Source organism: Oncorhynchus mykiss, chromosome 7, assembly GCF_013265735.2.
Source record: "Oncorhynchus mykiss isolate Arlee chromosome 7, USDA_OmykA_1.1, whole genome shotgun sequence".
NCBI lineage: Eukaryota > Metazoa > Chordata > Actinopteri > Salmoniformes > Salmonidae > Oncorhynchus > Oncorhynchus mykiss.
The window spans coordinates 55244234-55262591 of NC_048571.1; the positions used below are offsets into that span (position 1 = coordinate 55244234).

At 44.5% G+C, this 18358-nt stretch overlaps 1 protein-coding gene across 4 annotated transcripts in view; it reads right to left on the bottom strand.

Moving 5' to 3' along the window:
- The window catches only part of LOC110528018 (intermediate filament family orphan 2), a 79406-nt gene that overhangs the window by 14513 nt on the left and 46535 nt on the right, over positions 1–18358 (bottom strand). For all 4 annotated transcript variants that reach the window (XM_021609793.2, XM_021609792.2, XM_021609795.2 and 1 more), the window contains exon 2: positions 10848–10908. In XM_021609793.2, the coding sequence (XP_021465468.2) occupies positions 10848–10908 (61 nt within the window). The remainder of the gene's footprint in view (positions 1–10847; positions 10909–18358) is intronic.

Below are 18358 nucleotides of genomic sequence, written 5' to 3' on the forward strand. Positions count from 1 at the left end.
CTTAAATGCAGAACAAATTCAAGAAAGCATACGATATTAGATAGAGCAATTATTGCATGGAACTCCGTTCCATCTCATATTGCCAAGACCAAAGACCTCTCCAAGGATGTCAGGGACAAGATTGTAGACCTACACAAGGTTGGAATGGGCTACAAGACCATCGCCAAGCAGCTTGGTGAGAAGGTGACAACAGTTGGTGCAATTATTCGCAAATGGAAGAAACACAAAATAACTGTCAATCTCCCTCGGCCTGGGGCTCCATGCAAGATCTCACCTCGTGGAGTTCCAATGATCATGAGAACGGTGAGGAATCAGCCCAGAACTACACGGGAGGATCTTGTCAATGATCTCAAGGCAGCTAGGACCATAGTCACCAAGAAAACAATTAGTAACACACTACGCCGTGAAGGACTGAAATCCTGCAGCACATGCAAGGTCCCCTGCTCAAAAAAGCACATATACATGCCCGTCTGAAGTTTGCAAATGAACATCTGAATGATTCAGAGGACAATTGGGTGAAAGTGTTGTGGTCAGATGAGACCAAAATGGAGCTCTTTGGCATCAACTCAACTCACCATGTTTGGAGGAGGAGGAATGCTGCCTATGACTCCAAGAACACCATCCCCACCGTCAAACATGGAGGTGGAAACATTATGCTTTGGGGGTGTTTTTCTGCTAAGGGGACAGGACAACTTCACCGCATCAAAGGGATGATGGACGGGGCCATGTACCGTAAAATCTTGGGTGAGAACCTCCTTCCCTCAGCCAGGGCATTGAAAATGGGTCGTGGATGGTTATTCCAGCATGTCAATGACCCAAAACACACGGCCAAGGCAACAAAGAGTGGCTCAAGAAGAAGCACATTAAGGTCCTGGAGTGGCCTAGCCAGTCTCCAGACCTTAATCCCATAGAATCCCATCAGTGGAGGGAGCTGAAGGTTCGAGTTGCCAAACGTCAGCCTCGAAACCTTAATGACTTGGAGAAGATCTGCAAAGAGGACTGGGACAAATTCCCTCCTGAGATGTGTGCAAACCTGGTGGCCAACTACAAGAAACGTCTGACCTCTGTGATTGCCAACAAGGGTTTTGCCACCAAGTACTAAGTCATGTTTCGCCAGGGGGTCAAATACTTATTTCCCTCATTAAAATGCAAATCAATTTATAACATTTTTGACATGCGTTTTTGGGGATTTTGTTGTTGTTATTCTGTTCAAATAAACCTACCGTTAAAATTATAGACTGATAATTTCTTTGTCAGTGGGCAAATGTACAAAATCAGCAGGGGATCAAATACTTTTTTCCCTCACTTTATATACAGTACCAGTCAAAAGTTTGCACACACCTACAAATTCCTACATTGTAGAATAATAGTGATGACATCAAAACTATGAAAGAACACATATGGAATCATGTAGTAACCAAAAAAGGGTTATATTTGAGTAGCCACCCTTTGATTTGATGACAGCTTTGCACACTCTTGGCATTCTCTCAACCAGCTTCATGAGGTAGTCTCCTGGAATGCATTTCAATTAACAGGTGTGCCTTGTTAAAAATTACATAGTGTAATTTCTTTCCTTCTTAATGCATTTGAGTCAATCAGTTGTGTTGTGACAAGGTATGGTGATATGCAGAAGACAGCCCTATTTGGTAAAATACCAAGTCCCTAGTATGGCAAGAACAGTTCAAATAAGCAAAGAGAAACGACAGTCCATCATTAGTTTAAGACATGAAGGTCAGTTACTACGTAAAATTTCAAGAACTTCGAAAGTTTCTTCAAGTGCAGTCACAAAAACCATCAAGCTCTATGATGAAACTGTCTCTCATGAGGACAATTGTTTACCGACAGATTATTTAACTAATAATTCACTGTAGCACAAATCCAGTGGGTCAGAAGTTTACATACACTAACTTGACTGTGCCTTTAAACAGCTTGGAAAATTCCAGAAAATTATGTCATGGCTTTAGAAGCTTCTGATAGGCTAATTGACATAATTTTAATCATTTGGAGGTGTACCTGTGGATGTATTTCAAGGTCTACCTTCAAAATCAGTGCCTTTTTGCTTGACATCATGGGAACATCAAAATAATCAGCCAAGACCTCAGAGAAATCATTGTAGACCTCCACAAGTCTGGTTCATCCATGGGAGCAATTTCGAAACGGCTGAAGATACCACGTTCATCTGTACAAACAATAGTACGCAAGTATAAACACCATGGGACCACGCAGCCGTATGCCGCTCAGGAAGAAGACGCATTCTGTCTCCTAGAGATGAACGTACTTTGGTGCGAGAAGTGCAAATCAATCCCAGAACAACAGCAAATGACCTTGTGAAGATGCTGGAGGAAACAGGTACAAAAGTATCTATATCAACAGTAAAACAAGTCCTATATCGATATGACCTTAAAGGCCGCTCAGCAAGGAAGAAGCCACTGCTCCAAAACCGCCATAAAAAAGCCAGACTATGGTTTGCAACTGCACATGGGGACAAAGATTGTACTTTTTGGAGAAATGTCCTCTGGTCTGATTAAACAAAAATAGAACTGTTTGGCCATTGTGACCATCATTACTTTTGGAGGAAAAAGGGGGAAGCTTGCAAGCCAAAGAACACCATCCCAACCTTGAAGCACGGGGGTGGCAGCATCATGTTGTGGGGGTTGCTGGAGGAGGGACTGGTGCACTTCACAAAATAGATGGCATCATGAAGAAGTGAAATTATGTGGATATATTGAAGCAACATCTCAAGACATAAGTCAGGAAGTTAAAGCTTGGTCGCAAATGGGTCTTCCAAATGGACAATGACCCCAAGCATACTTCCAAGGTTATGGCAAAATGTCTTAAGGACAACAAAGTCAAGGTATTGGAGTGGCCATCATAAAGCAATGAGCTCAATCCCATAGAAAATGTGTGGGCAGAACTGAAAAAGCGTGTGCGAGCAAGGAGGCCAACAAACACCAGCTCTGTCAGGAGGAATGGGCCAAAATTCACACAATTTATTGAGGGAAGCTAGTGGAAGGCTAACTGAAACGTTTGACCCAAGTTGAACCATTTAAAGGCAATGCTACCAAGTACTATTTGAGTGTATGTAATCTTCTGAATGTGATGAAAGAAATAAAAGCTGAAATAAATAATTCTCTCTACTATTATTCTGACAGTTCACATTCTTAAAATAAAGTGGTGATCCTAAATGACCTAAAACAGGGAATTTTTACTTGGATTAAATGTCAGGAATTGTTAAACTGAGTTTAAATGTATTTGGCTAAGGTGTATGTAAACTTCCGGCTTCAACTGTATGTGTTATTTCATAGTTTTGATGTCTTCACTATTATTCTACAATATAGAAATTTGTAAAAATAAAGAAAAACCGTGGAATGAGTAGGTATGTCCAAACTTTTGACTGGTATTGTATATATAACGTTTTTGGGAGTGGCGGCAACGAGTTATCGGGGAAACACTGACACTACTCTACTATTCTGTGCTGTACTCTACTCTACTGGGGCCTCATTTGGGGCCTCAAGTGGAGATTCTAGGATTTGCATTGGCTCACAAATGATTTGGATTTATCAAACTGTTGCACGCAACATATATGCATGATTTTTTTGATATATCAGAGCTATATTATATTATATTTGATTCACACAGTCTCCTTATATTATATTTATGCGGTCGTGAATGACCACTACAACCCCACCTAGAAAATGCCCTCCATTCACCTTTTATGGTAACAAAAATGACCTAATTCGTGTATAATTTGGAGATGTTGGAACTGTGCCATGATAGTTCCTGAAAGAAAGTGCAATGACAAATTTGATCACATTTCTGTAGATGCATGCAGCCTAGTGAATGCCAAACACATTCTGCATTCTGCAAGATTGATTGTCCTCTCTAACAATTTTAAAGTAAATGCTGCAGCCCACACTTCTATGTAAAATACTAATTGTTGTTCAATATTTTGTTTATCTGTTACGGTGCGTGAATGAGGACCCAAAAGCGAATTAACTTAAACAGAGCTTTTTTAATTACCAAACATAGGTAGGCTCAGACGGACCGGCAGATTCCGACAGGACAAGACAAGGTTACAGCAAACATGACGACAGTCTGGTTCAGGCATGAAACACAACAAACAAGAATCCGACAAGGACAGGAACAAAAACAGAGAGAGATATAGGGGACTAATCAGAGGGAAAAGGGGAACAGGTGGGAGAAGGGGTGACGAGGTAGTCAAGAGGAGACAAGGAACAGCTGGGGGAAAGCGGGGGAGAAAAGGTAACCTAACAACGACCAGCAGAGGGAGACAGGGTGAAGGGAAAGGACAGAGACAAGACACAACATGACAGTACATGACAGTACCCCCCCACTCACCGAGCGCCTCCTGGCGCACTCGAGGAGGAAACCTGGCGGCAACGGAGGAAATCCTCGATCAGCGCACGGTCCAGCACGTCCCGAGAGGGAACCCAACTCCTCTCCTCAGGACCGTACCCCTCCCAATCTACGAGGTACTGGTGACCACGGCCCCGAGGACGCATGTCCAAAATTCTACGGACCCTGTAGATGGGTGCGCCCTCGACAAGGATGGGGGGGGGGGGGGGGGAAGACGAGCGGGGGCGCGAAGGACGGGCTTGATGCAGGAGACATGGAAGACCGGGTGGACGCGAGGAAGGTATCGCGGAAGAAGAAGTCGAACTGCGACAGGATTAATGACCCGAGAAATACGGAACGGACCAATGAACCGCGGGGTCAACTTGCGAGAAGCCGTCTTAAGGGGAAGGTTCTGAGTGGAGAGCCAAACTCTCTGACCGCGACAATATCTAGGACTCTTAGTTCTACGCTTATTAGCAGCCCTCACAGTCTGCGTCCTATAACGGCAAAGTGCAGACCTGACCCTCTTCCAGGTGCGCTCGCAACGTTGGACAAAAGCCTGAGCGGAGGGGACGCTGGACTCGGCGAACTGAGATGAGAACAGCGGAGGCTGGTACCCGAGGCTACTCTGAAAAGGAGATAGCCCGGTCGCAGACGAAGGAAGCGAGTTGTGGGCGTATTCTGCCCAGGGGAGCTGTTCTGACCAAGACGCAGGGTTGCGAAAAGAAAGACTGCGTAAGATGCGACCAATAGTCTGATTGGCCCGTTCTGCTTGACCGTTAGACTGGGGGTGAAAGCCGGAAGAGAGACTGACGGAAGCCCCAATCAAACGGCAAAACTCCCTCCAAAATTGAGACGTGAATTGCGGACCTCTGTCCGAAACGACGTCTGACGGAAGGCCATGAATTCTGAAAACATTCTCGATGATGATTTGTGCCGTCTCTTTAGCAGAAGGAAGCTTAGCAAGGGGAATGAAATGAGCCGCCTTAGAGAACCTATCGACAACCGTAAGAATAACAGTCTTCCCCGCTGACGAAGGCAGTCCGGTGACAAAATCTAAGGCGATGTGAGACCACGGTCGAGAGGGAATAGGAAGCGGCCTGAGACGGCCGGCAGGAGGAGAGTTACCGGACTTAGTCTGCGCGCAGACCGAACAAGCAGCCACGAAACGACGCGTGTCATGCTCCCGGGTGGGCCACCAAAAACGCTGGCGAATGGAAGCAAGCGTACCCCGAACGCCAGGGTGGCCGGCTAACTTGGCAGAGTGAGCCCACTGAAGAACGGCCAGACGAGTAGGAACGGGAACGAAAAGAAGGTTCCTAGGACAAGCGCGCGGCGACGGAGTGTGAGTGAGCGCTTGTTTTACCTGCCTCTCAATTCCCCAGACAGTCAACCCGACAACACGCCCCTCAGGGAGAATCCCCTCGGGGTCAGTGGAGGCTACTGAAGAACTGAAGAGACGAGACAAAGCATCAGGCTTGGTGTTCTTAGAGCCCGGACGATAAGAAATCACGAACTCGAAACGAGCGAAAAACAGCGCCCAACGCGCCTGACGCGCATTAAGTCGTTTGGCAGAACGGATGTACTCAAGGTTCCTATGGTCAGTCCAAACGACAAAAGGAACGGTCGCCCCCTCCAACCACTGTCGCCATTCGCCTAGGGCTAACCGGATGGCGAGCAGTTCGCGGTTACCCACATCATAGTTACGTTCCGACGGCGACAGGCGATGAGAAAAATACGCGCATGGGTGGACCTTGTCGTCAGAGAGGGAGCGCTGAGAAAGAATGGCTCCCACGCCCACCTCTGACGCGTCAACCTCGACAACGAACTGTCTAGAGACGTCAGGTGTAACAAGGATAGGAGCGGATGTAAAACGATTCTTGAGGAGATCAAAAGCTCCCTGGGCGGAAACGGACCACTTAAAGCACGTCTTGACAGAAGAGTGAGGCTGTGAGAGGAGCTGCCACCTGACCGAAATTACGGATGAAACGACGATAGAAGTTCGCGAAGCCGAGAAAGCGCTGCAGCTCGACGCGTGACTTAGGGACGGGCCAATCAATGACAGCTTGGACCTTAGCGGGATCCATCTTAATGCCTTCAGCGGAAATAACAGAACCGAGAAATGTGACGGAGGAGGCATGAAAAGTGCACTTCTCAGCCTTCACAAAAAGACAATTCTCTAAAAGGCGCTGGAGGACACGTCGAACGTGCTGAACATGAATCTGGAGTGACGGTGAAAAAATCAGGATATCGTCAAGGTAAACGAAAACAAAGATGTTCAGCATGTCTCTCAGGACATCATTGACTAATGCCTGAAAGACAGCTGGAGCGTTAGCGAGGCCGAAAGGAAGGACCCGGTATTCAAAGTGCCCTAACGGAGTGTTAAACGCCGTCTTCCACTCGTCCCCCTCCCTGATGCGCACGAGATGGTAAGCGTTACGAAGGTCCAACTTAGTGAAAAACCTGGCTCCCTGCAGGATCTCGAAGGCTGAAGACATAAGAGGAAGCGGATAACGATTCTTCACTGTTATGTCATTCAGCCCTCGATAATCTATGCAGGGGCGCAGAGACCCGTCCTTCTTCTTGACAAAAAAAAACCCAGCTCCGGCGGGAGAGGAGGAGGGGACTATGGTACCGGCGTCAAGAGCTACAGACAAATAATCTTCGAGAGCCTTACGTTCGGGAGCCGACAGAGAGTATAGTCTACCCGGGGGGGGGGGTGGTTCCCGGAAGGAGATCAATACTACAATCATACGACCGGTGTGGAGGAAGAGAGGTGGCCCTGGACCGACTGAACACCGTGCGCAGATCGTGATATTCCTCCGGCACCCCTGTCAAATCACCAGGCTCCTCCTGTGAAGAAGAGACAGAGGAAACAGGAGGGATAGCAGACATTAAACATTTCACATGACAAGAGACGTTCCAGGAGAGGATAGAATTACTAGACCAATTAATGGAAGGATTATGACAAACTAGCCAGGGATGGCCCAAAACAACAGGTGTAAAAGGTGAACGAAAAATTAAAAAATAAATGGTTTCACTATGATTACCAGAAACAGTGAGGGTTAAAGGTAGCGTCTCACGCTGAATCCTGGGGAGAGGACTACCATCCAGGGCGAACAAGGCCGTGGGCTCCTTTAACTGTCTGAGAGGAATGTCATGTTCCCGAGCCCAGGTCTCGTCCATAAAACAGCCCTCCGCCCCAGAGTCTATTAAGGCACTGCAGGAAGCTGACGAACCGGTCCAGCGTAGATGGACCGACAAGGTAGTGCAGGATCTTGAAGGAGAGACAGGAGTAGTAGCGCTCACCAGTAGCCCTCCGCTTACTGACGAGCTCTGGCCTTTTACTGGACATGAAGTGACAAAATGACCAGCGGAACCGCAATAGAGACAGAGGCGGTTGGTGATTCTCCGTTCCCTCTCCTTAGTCGAGATGCGGATACCTCCCAGCTGCATGGGCTCAGCACCCGAGCCGGCAGAGGAAGATGGTAGTGATGCGGAGAGGGGAGCGACGGAGAGCGCGAGCTCATTTCCACGAGCTCGGTGACGAAGATCAACCCGTCGCTCAATGCGAATAGCGAGTTCAATCAAGGAATCCACGCTGGAAGGAACCTCCCGGGAGAGAATCTCATCCTTTACCTCTGCGCGGAGACCCTCCAGAAGACGAGCGAGCAAGGCCGGCTCATTCCAGCCACTGGAGACAGCAAGAGTGCGAAACTCAATAGAGTAGTCTGTTATGGATCGATTGCCTTGACATAGGGAAGACAGGGCCCTGGAAGCCTCCTCCCCAAAAACAGATCGATCAAAAACCCGTATCATCTCCTCCTTAAAGTCCTGATACTGGTTAGTACACTCAGCCCTTGCCTCCCAGATTGCCGTGCCCCACTCACGAGCCCGTCCAATAAGGAGAGATATGACGTAGGCGACACGAGCAGTGCTCCTGGAGTAAGTGTTGGGCTGGAGAGAAAACACAATATCACACTGGGTGAGGAACGAGCGGCATTCAGTGGGCTCCCCAGAGTAACACGGCGGGTTATTGATTCTGGGCTCCGGAGATTCGAAAGCCCTGGAAGTGGCCGGTGGATCGAGGCGGAGATGGTGAACCTGTTCTGTGAGGTTGGAGACTTGGGTGGCCAGGGTCTCAACGGCATGTCGAGCAGCAGACACTTCCTGCTCGTGTCTGCCTAGCATCGCTCCCTGGATCCCGACGGCTGAGTGGAGAGGATCCGAAGTCGCTGGGTCCATTCTTGGTCGGATTCTTCTGTTACGGTGCGTGAATGAGGACCCAAAAGCGAATTAACTTAAACAGAGCTTCTTTAATTACCAAACATAGGTAGGCTCAGACGGACCGGCAGATTCCGACAGGACAAGACAAGGTTACAGCAAACATGACGACAGTCTGGTTCAGGCATGAAACACAACAAACAAGAATCCGACAAGGACAGGAACAAAAACAGAGAGAGATATAGGGGACTAATCAGAGGGAAAAGGGGAACAGGTGGGAGAAGGGGTGACGAGGTAGTCAAGAGGAGACAAGGAACAGCTGGGGGAAAGCGGGGGAGAAAAGGTAACCTAACAACGACCAGCAGAGGGAGACAGGGTGAAGGGAAAGGACAGAGACAAGACACAACATGACAGTACATGACATTATCAATACATGATTGTGCTTCTATCTCCTGCCTTAGTGTAGGCTCAAATTAGATAGGCTAGTGTAACGGGATTCGTCTTCCTCTGACGAGGAGTATGAAGGATCGGACCAATATGCAGCGTGGTACGTGTCCATGTTGAGTTTTATTAACACTGAACACAAAAAACAAAATAACAAGGAAAACAAACTAAAACTAAATAGTTCTGTCTGGTGAAGACACAGAGACAGAAAACAATCACCCACCACTAAAATGGGGAGAACAGACTACCTAAGTATGATTCTCAATCAGAGACAACGAACGACACCTGCCTCTGATTAAGAACCATACCAGGCCAAACACATAACTACTACATAGAAAAAATAACATAGACTACCCACCCCAACTCACGCCCTGACCAAACTAACACAAAGACATAATAAAGGAACTAAGGTCAGAACGTGACAGCTAGGCTATGATTTTCGCACTCCTAATCCTATCGCACATTAACACTGGAGCGTACCCATACTGTCACATACTGTAGGCTACTGTCAAGGCTACCGGTCTATTTACTTCAGAGAATGCTTCACTATTGAATGAGTGAATGAACATTTGTTGTGTAGACAGAATAATTTAAACCAATTATGTCAGCAAAGGAGAGACATGTCCTGCAATATGATTATGATTTAGGCCTATATAATAAAAACAAAATAAATATACTGTATTAGACGACATGCTGCTATGCAATCTCTTTACCATCAGCAAATGCATGTGTTTTATCATTAGGCCTCCATTTGAATGTTTTTATTAACTTACCACTATTGTAATTCCTGTGCATCAAACACCTCCCATTTCCCCCAAACAAACAATATGTCTATTTGCTTGCAATAGAGTTGCTCAACCTTGTAGAAGTTGTGCACACGCATGGATTGAGATTTGAGTGGAGATATGTGCACTTTCCCTTCAAGTTCAAAATGGATAAATACCAACCTTTGCGGGAAAACTAAAGCACACAAGCTTTAGAGTATTGTTTTGTGTCCATAAACCATTGACAAATGAGGCCCCTGAGGTCTACTGTGCTTGCTGTAATTTGATGTTCAAACTTGTGAAACATACACCATGATTGGTTCAGATTTGGTCCGGTCCAGAGCTCATTAAAATAATTGCCAGTGTGTAGAATAATACCCAAATATGCAAAGGAGGATATTGCATGTTTATATCATAGTGTACCTATTTAGGATGCATCACCATGAAGAGGATGACATGTTTTTCCATAATTATCTATTTCTGTGTAGTACAGATCAGGGACACATGATGAAATTCTGTTACCGCAATTCTGTTACCGGGTGTAAATCCACTTAACTTACTGTAGTTCAATAACCAAAATAGATTTTTTCAAAGGCAATGTGTCATGTCATAGCTGACACACCATTCTTTCTGCAGACATCGTTGAATCTTAATTCGGTTACCAAACTTTACATCTGCACAGTTCTTCGAGTAAATGTGTTTTTGTAAAATATTCTATGTAAATTGTTAAAGGTTGTACTTTTGCATAGAGTTGTATGGTTTGTTAAACTTTGAAATCAATGGTTTTTGTTTGGCATACATTTTAAGTGAAACATCTCAGCACAAGTGAGTTTCAGCGCAATTCCGTTACGGTGGAATTGCCCTGATTCAAAGGATGTATCTTTTTTCAGCAGCTGTGGGACCTCCATTTTCTTTGTCTTTATGACAATAACCATCTGAAAGGCATTATACGGAAGTGAATAAAGTACAATTGGATCTTGAGATGAAGGTGAAATTATGTTATGGTGAAGGTACATTTATTGTATGTTGAAGGTGAATTGATGGTTTATGTCTACTCACCTCCTGAGTGGATTCCACCAAGGACTCGAGCTGCTCTCGTCTGTTCAGCTCCTCTTCCCATCTACAACACAGAACACATGGAGGGTCAGTTACCTGCACTTACATTATACTTACATTTGAAATAGAAAATAGCCTAATCTCCAAGACTAATGTTCAAACATAGACGTCAAACAGTGTCAAGGTTCTGGCCTAATGCTTCTAAAAATGTTAGAAATAACCGTGCTCATGGAGCTCTCAACTAGCCTTAGTATTGTTTAATATGCCATATAGCCCTTTGTGGTATATCAGTGTGAACAGAATGTCACAGTTAGTAAAGACACTATATGGTCAGAGTCTCCCCATCCCAGCCTTAACCTTTACCTTGACTGTAACCTGAACTCTGTCTCCCACTACTGACCTATACACTTCCCACTGGGTCTTTGAATACAACAAAGGACAGGAGGTTCCATACAATATACTGTGTGTATATCACCTAGAAAAACAAATGATCACTAAGTCTTCACTACAAATTGCTTGAGGTTCCTCCAGATTGGACCTCTGTTTTATGTTTACAAAAGAGATTCCATGAAGTTGACAGCATGTCTCAATTGATATCATGTCTTAGCAGCTTAAACAGGCAACTATCTACCAGGGTCTCATCATTACATGGAATTCAGTGGCTAACATCAATGGAAAAAAACATTCCTTCCATCCTAGTCACAGAAGGGGAAGAATCATTCTTCCATCCTAGTCACAGAAGGGGAAGAATCATTCCTTCCATCCTATTCACAGAAGGGGAAGAATCATTCCTTCCATCCTATTCACAGAAGGGGAAGAATCATTCCTTCCATCCTATTCACAGAAGGGGAAGAAACATTCCTTCCATCCTAGTCACAGAAGGGGAAGAAACATTCCTTCCATCCTAGTCACAGAAGGGGAAGAAACATTCCTTCCATCCTAGTCACAGAAGGGGAATAACTGAGCATGTGTTGTATCTATTGTTGCTAAAGTTTGGGCAAGAACTTGAAAAATAATGTCAGTATATATGAACTCTAAAGAGATTAATGTATTAAAAATGTTTAATATTTAACTAATGAGAAATATGAATATGGTTACTCAAGAAAATCTTCAGAGTTATTGTTTGTATAAACCAACTCCTTACAGGAATAGTCAGAAGAGACCATGATAAATGTGAGAGTATATGAACTTCCTGACTCTCTCAGAGTCACAACCGTTACTCATAGCCTATGGTTAGCAGGGAATCATTCTCTCAGTTGACAGGTCATATCTTCTTGATTACCATAGCATGCCAGTAGACTTGTGTAGAAATAGAAATAGTGCCACAATGGGTTATAAGCCACTTTTAGCCTCTATTACATTCACATGACATAACAGGCAGTTATAGCACAGGCCTGGTCAGTATATCCAAACTAGACTCTGACTGCTACATTGTCTAAGGATAGAAAAAGAGGACATACCGAGGCACAGCATGATTCCCTAAACAGAGTGGAAAGTGAAGGAATAGACAATAAAGTCATTCATCAGTATGAGGTAAGTCAGTGTCAGACAGCAAACGTGACTAAATGACTTTATGGGCTATCAAACAAAATAATGGTAATTTCCCCCCTCCCCCAGCTAACTCTCATGCCTTGCTCCACCAATGCGAAACAGGGGGTGGGGGATGTGACCAAAACACCAATGAACATTTTGTCTGGCTATGCCTTCACTATAGCAACAGGACCAGAGACAGAAATACTCAAGTAAAGATCATTCCACACAGAGTTAAATACTTTTTTCAGATCTCCTCTCTTGATCTAAAAGCAATTTTCTAGAATTCACCATTGAATGTAGAGTAAACAACATAGAGTAAGTACATCACTAGTACATTCTGTCTGACCAACCTCACTTTGTTGCTTTCGGAATCCACTAAATGTAGGCGACACCGTCTTATTAGCTAGAGAGAAGTATCCCTGGCTGGGCGGTCTCCAGCTCACATTTGATTGAAGCGTTGGTTCAAATAAAATGCTGGCACTGCTGCTTTACTGTGTCCAAGAGCAGGATGTTTCCCAAGTAACACAAAGGTCATTGGAGTTCAGAACTACATCACACCCACCCTCTGTAGACAGAGGAAAACAGTCTGTCAAAGCATCTGCATGTGCTCCGCATCACTTACAATCTACAGTGCCTTCAGAGAGTATTCATACCACTTGATTTATTCCACATGTTGTTGTGTTACAGCCTGAATTCAAAATGGATGAAATAAATACAACAAATCTCAAACATCTACTGTGGCAAAAAAGGGGGCCGAGTGATAAAGGGCAGATATGTGAGGGCAGAACTAATAAACGAGCTCTGCGCTCTCACTAAAATGGCCACCCCAACCAGAACTACAGATCACAAAATGGCTGAGATGTGTGGAGGGAGATGTGGGGCAAAGAAGGGGGCCGAGTGATAAATGGCAGATATCTGAGGTCAGAACTAATAAACGAGAGTTTGTAATTCAGACGGATGCCTCAGAGGTCGGCTTTGGAGCCGTGCTCTCCCAAGAGGGAGAAGGGTTGAACACCCCATCCTGTTTTTAAGCAGGAAGCTGGAACCATGGGAGGCCAACTACTCAGTCGTTGAGAAAGAGTCGCTGGCTGTAAAGTGGGCTCTAGAAAGACTGAAATACTACCTGCTGGGGCACCACTTCACCCTCATCAGTGACCATGCAAGAGAAGAACGCTCGGGTGATGCAGTGGTTTTTGAGTCTCCAACCGTTTCACATTGACTTAAAACACAGAGCAGGGAAGGAAATGGGAAATGTGGATGGGTTATCCCGCATACACACCCATTTTGCTGCGGTAGCCCGACCCAGGGGTCGAATCTAGGGGGGAGATGTGTGGCAAAGAAGAGTGATAAATGGCAGATACAGTATGTGAGGTCAGAACTAATAAAAGGGCTCTGCCCTCTCACTAAACTGGTCACCCCAACCAGAACTACAGATCACAAAATGGCCGACCGCCAAAACCACAACTCCCAGAAGCAAGAGGAACGTCCAGAAAGTGGGGCCGACCCACAAATAAGGGGTCAAGACAAACCAGGAAGAGAGAGAGGAAGCGGCTGGGGGATTTGTGAAGCATATAGAAAGTGACAATATATATATTGGCTGGATTTACCGTGTATGACCTGGACTGATTGGACTTACTTGTTGGCGTTTGGACCTGGACCTACTGAGAAACCAATTTGTTTACCGAACCCTGCTATCCTTGACCTCGCCTGCGGCCTGGGTGGACCAGGACAGAGAAACCAACACACAGGTACTGTCCTGTTCGAAATAACTCTCATTCTGTGGGGATTTTGGTGTCCGCTTAATTTGTGACAAACTGTCCTAACCTTGAAGAGGTTTGTCACACTACACACAATTCCCCATAATGACAAAGAGAAAACATGTTTATAGACACTTTTGCACATTCATTTAAAATGAAATACAGACTTCTCATTTATATACAGTACCAGTCAAAAGTTTGGACACACCTACTCATTCTACGGTTTATCTTTATTTTTACTATTTTCTACATTGTAGAATAATAGTGAAGACACCAAACTATGAAATCACACATATGGAATCATATAGTAACCAAAAAAGTGTTGAACAAATAATATATTTTAATATATAAATCTATTTTATATTTGCGATTCTTCAAAGTAGTCACCCTTTGCTTTAATGACAGCTTTGCACAATCTTGGCATTCTCTCAACCAGCTTCATGAGGTAGTCACCTGGAATGCATTTCAAATCAAATCAAATTTTATTTGTCACATACACATGGTTAGCAGATGTTAATGCGAGTGTAGCGAAATGCTTGTGCTTCTAGTTCCGACAAGGCAATAATAACCAACGAGTAATCTAACCTAACAATTCACAACAACTACCTTATACACACAAGTGTAAAGGGATGAAGAATATGCACATAAAGATATATGAATGAGTTATGGTACAGAACGGCATAGGCAAGATGCAGTAGATGGTATCGAGTACAGTATATAAATATGAGGAGTAATGTAAGGTATGTAAACATTATATTAAGTGGCATTGTTTAAATTGGCTAGTGATACATTTTTTACATACATTTTTCCAATATTAAAGTGGCTGGAGTTGAGTCAGTATGTTGGCAGCAGCCACTCAATGTTAGTGGTGGCTGTTTAACAGTCTGATGGCCTTGAGATGGTTTGGTTTTTCAGTCTCTCTGTCCCTGCTTTGATGCACCTGTACTGACCTCGCCTTTTGGATGATAGCGGGATGAACAGGCAGTGGCTCAGGTGGTTGTTGTCCTTGATAATCTTTATGGCCTTCCTGTGACATCGGGTGGTGGGGTAGTTTGCCCCCTGTGATGCGTTGTGCAGACCTCCCTACCCTCTGGAGAGCCTTACGGTTGTGGGCGAAGCAGTTGTCGTACCAGGCGGTGATACAGCCCGACAGTATGCTCTCGATTGTGCATCTGTAGAAGTTTGTGAGTGCTTTTGGTGAAAAGCCGAATTTCCTATCTTCTTAATGTATTTTGAGCCAATCAGTTGTGTTGTGACAAGATAGAGGGTATACAGAAGATAGCCTTTTTTGGTAAAAGATCAAGTCCATATTATTGTCACCACCTGATCTGTTTCACCTGTCTTTGTGCTTGTCTCCACACCCCTCCACGTGTCGCCCATCTTCCCCATTATCCCCTGTGTATTTATACCTGTGTTCTGTTAGTCTGTTGACAGTTTGTCTTGTTCGTCAAGCTTACCAGCGTTTGTCCTGTCAGCTCCTGTCTTTTCCCAGCCTCTCTTTTTCTCGTCCTCCTGGTATTTGACTCTTGCCTGTCCTGACCCGGTACCTGCCTGCCTGACCACTACACTTGTCTCTGAGCCTGCCTGCCGTCCTGTACCTTTGCTCCTACTCTGGATTATCAACCCCTGCCTGCCTTGACCTGTCATTTGCCTGCCCCTGTGGTTACAATAAACATTGTTACTTCACACAGTCTGCACTTGGGTGTTACCTTGATTCCTATTAATTATGGCAAGAACAGCTCAAATAAGCAAAGAGAAACGGGAGCCCATCATTACTTTAAGACATGAAGAACTTTGAAAACAACAAGAACTTTGAAAGTTTCTTCAAGTGCAGTCGCAAAAACCATCAAGCGCTATGATGAAACTGGCTCTCATGAGGACTGCCACAGGAAAGGAAGACCCAGAGTTACCTCTGCTGCAGAGGATAAGTTCATTAGAGTTACCAGACTCAGAAATTGCAGCCCAAATAAATGCTTCACAGAGTTCAAGTAGCAGACACATCTCAACATCAACTGTTCAGAGGAGACTGCGTGAATCAGGCCTTTATGGTCGAACCACTACTAAGGACATTCACATTCTTATTGGCAGACTCAACAGCCTTGGTTTCTCAAATGACTGCCTCGCCTGGTTCACCAACTACTTCTCAGACAGAGTTCAGTGTGTCAAATCGGAGGGCCTGTTTTCAGAAACTCAGGCAGTCTCTATGGGGGTGCCACAGGGTTCAATTCTCAGGCCGACTCTTTTCTCTGTACACATCAATTATGTCGCTCTTGCTGCTAGTGATTCTCTGATCCACCTCTACGCAGATGACACCATTCTGTATACTTCTGGCCCTTCTTTGGACACTGTGTTAACTAACCTCCAGACGAGCTTCAATGCCATACAACTCTCCTTCCGTGGCCTCCAACTGCTCTTAAATGCAAGTAAAACTAAATGCATGCTCTTCAACCAATCGCTGCCCGCCCGTCCAGCATCACTACTCTGGACGGTTCTAACTTAGAATATGTGGCAACTACAAATACCTAGGTGTCTGGTTAGACTGTAAACTCTCCTTTCAGACTCACATTAAGCATCTCCAATCCTAACTTAAATCTAGAATCGGCTTCCTATTTCACAACAAAGCATCCTTCACTCATGCTGCCAAACATACCCTTGTGAAACTGACTATCCTACTGATCCTCGACTTCAGCGATGTCATTTACAAAATAGCCTCCAACACTTTACTCAGCAAAATGGATGCAGTCTACAACAGTGCCGTCTGTTTTGTCACCAAAGCCCCATATACTATCCACCACTGCGACCTGTATGCTCTCGTTGGCTGGCCCTCGCTTCATATTCGTTGACAAAACCCACTGGCTCCAGGTCATCTAAAAGTCTTTGCTAGGTAAAGCTATGCTTTATCCCAGCTCTCTGGTCACCATAGCAGCAGCCACCCGTAGCACGTGCTCCGGCAGGTATATTTCACTGGTCACCCCCCTTTCCTTCCAGTTCTCTGCTGCCAATGACTGGAACGAACTGCAAAAATCACTGAAGCTGGAGACTCATATCTCCCTCACTAACTTTAAGCACCAGATGTCAGAGCAGCTCACAGCTCACTGCACCTGTACATAGCCCATCTGTAAATAGCCCATCCAACTACCGCATCCCCATACTGTTATTTATTTTATTTATTTTGCTCCTTTGCACCCCAGTATCTCAACTTGCACACTCATCTTCTGCACATCTATCACTCCATTGTTTAATTGCTATATTGTAAGTATTTCGCCACTATGGCCTTACCTCCCTTATCCTACCTTATTTGCACACACTGTATATAGACATTTTCTATTGTATTATTGATTGTATGTTTGTTTATTCCATGTGTAACTCTGTGTTGTTGTTTGTGTCACACTGCTTTGCTTTATCTTGGCCAGGTCACAGTTGTAAATGAGAACTTGTTCTCAACTAGCCTAGCTGGTTAAATAAAGGTGAAAAAAATACAATTTAAAAAATTTAATAAAAAGGACACCAATAGTAAGAAGAGACTTGCTTTTGCAGTTTTACTTTAGTGCCTTATTGCACAGGATGCATGTTTTTGAATATGTTTTATTCTGTACAGGCTTCATTCTTTTCACTCTGTAATTTAAGTTAGTATTGTGGAGTAACTACAATGTTGTTGATCCATCCTCAGTTTTCTCCTATCACAGATATTAAACTCTGTAACTGTTTTAAAGTCACGATTGGTCTCATGGTGAAATCCCTGAGTGGATTCCTTCCTCTTCGGCAACTGAGTTAGGAAGAACGCCTGTATCTTTGTAGTGACTAGGTGTATTGATTAATACACCATCTAAATTGTATCGATTACTTCACCATGCTCAAAGGGATATTCAATGTATGCTTTGTTTTTTAAACACATCTATCAATAGGTGCCCTTCTTTGCGAAGCATTGGAAAACCTCCCTGGTCTTTGGTTGAATCTGTGTTTGAAATTCACTATTTGACTGAGGGAACTTACATATCATTTTACATGTGGGGTACAGAGATGAGATAGTCATTCAAAAATCATGTGAAACGACCTATGCAGGGATGGTACATCCACATTGAACTCCAGATACAGACTGATCCAGTTTAATTTCCTCCATCAGCTCTATATCACCCCATCTAGACTGCACAAGTTCAATCCTGATATCTCCTCCCTCTGTTTTAGATGTGGCTCAGATGAAGGAACATTCCTCCATTCCACTTG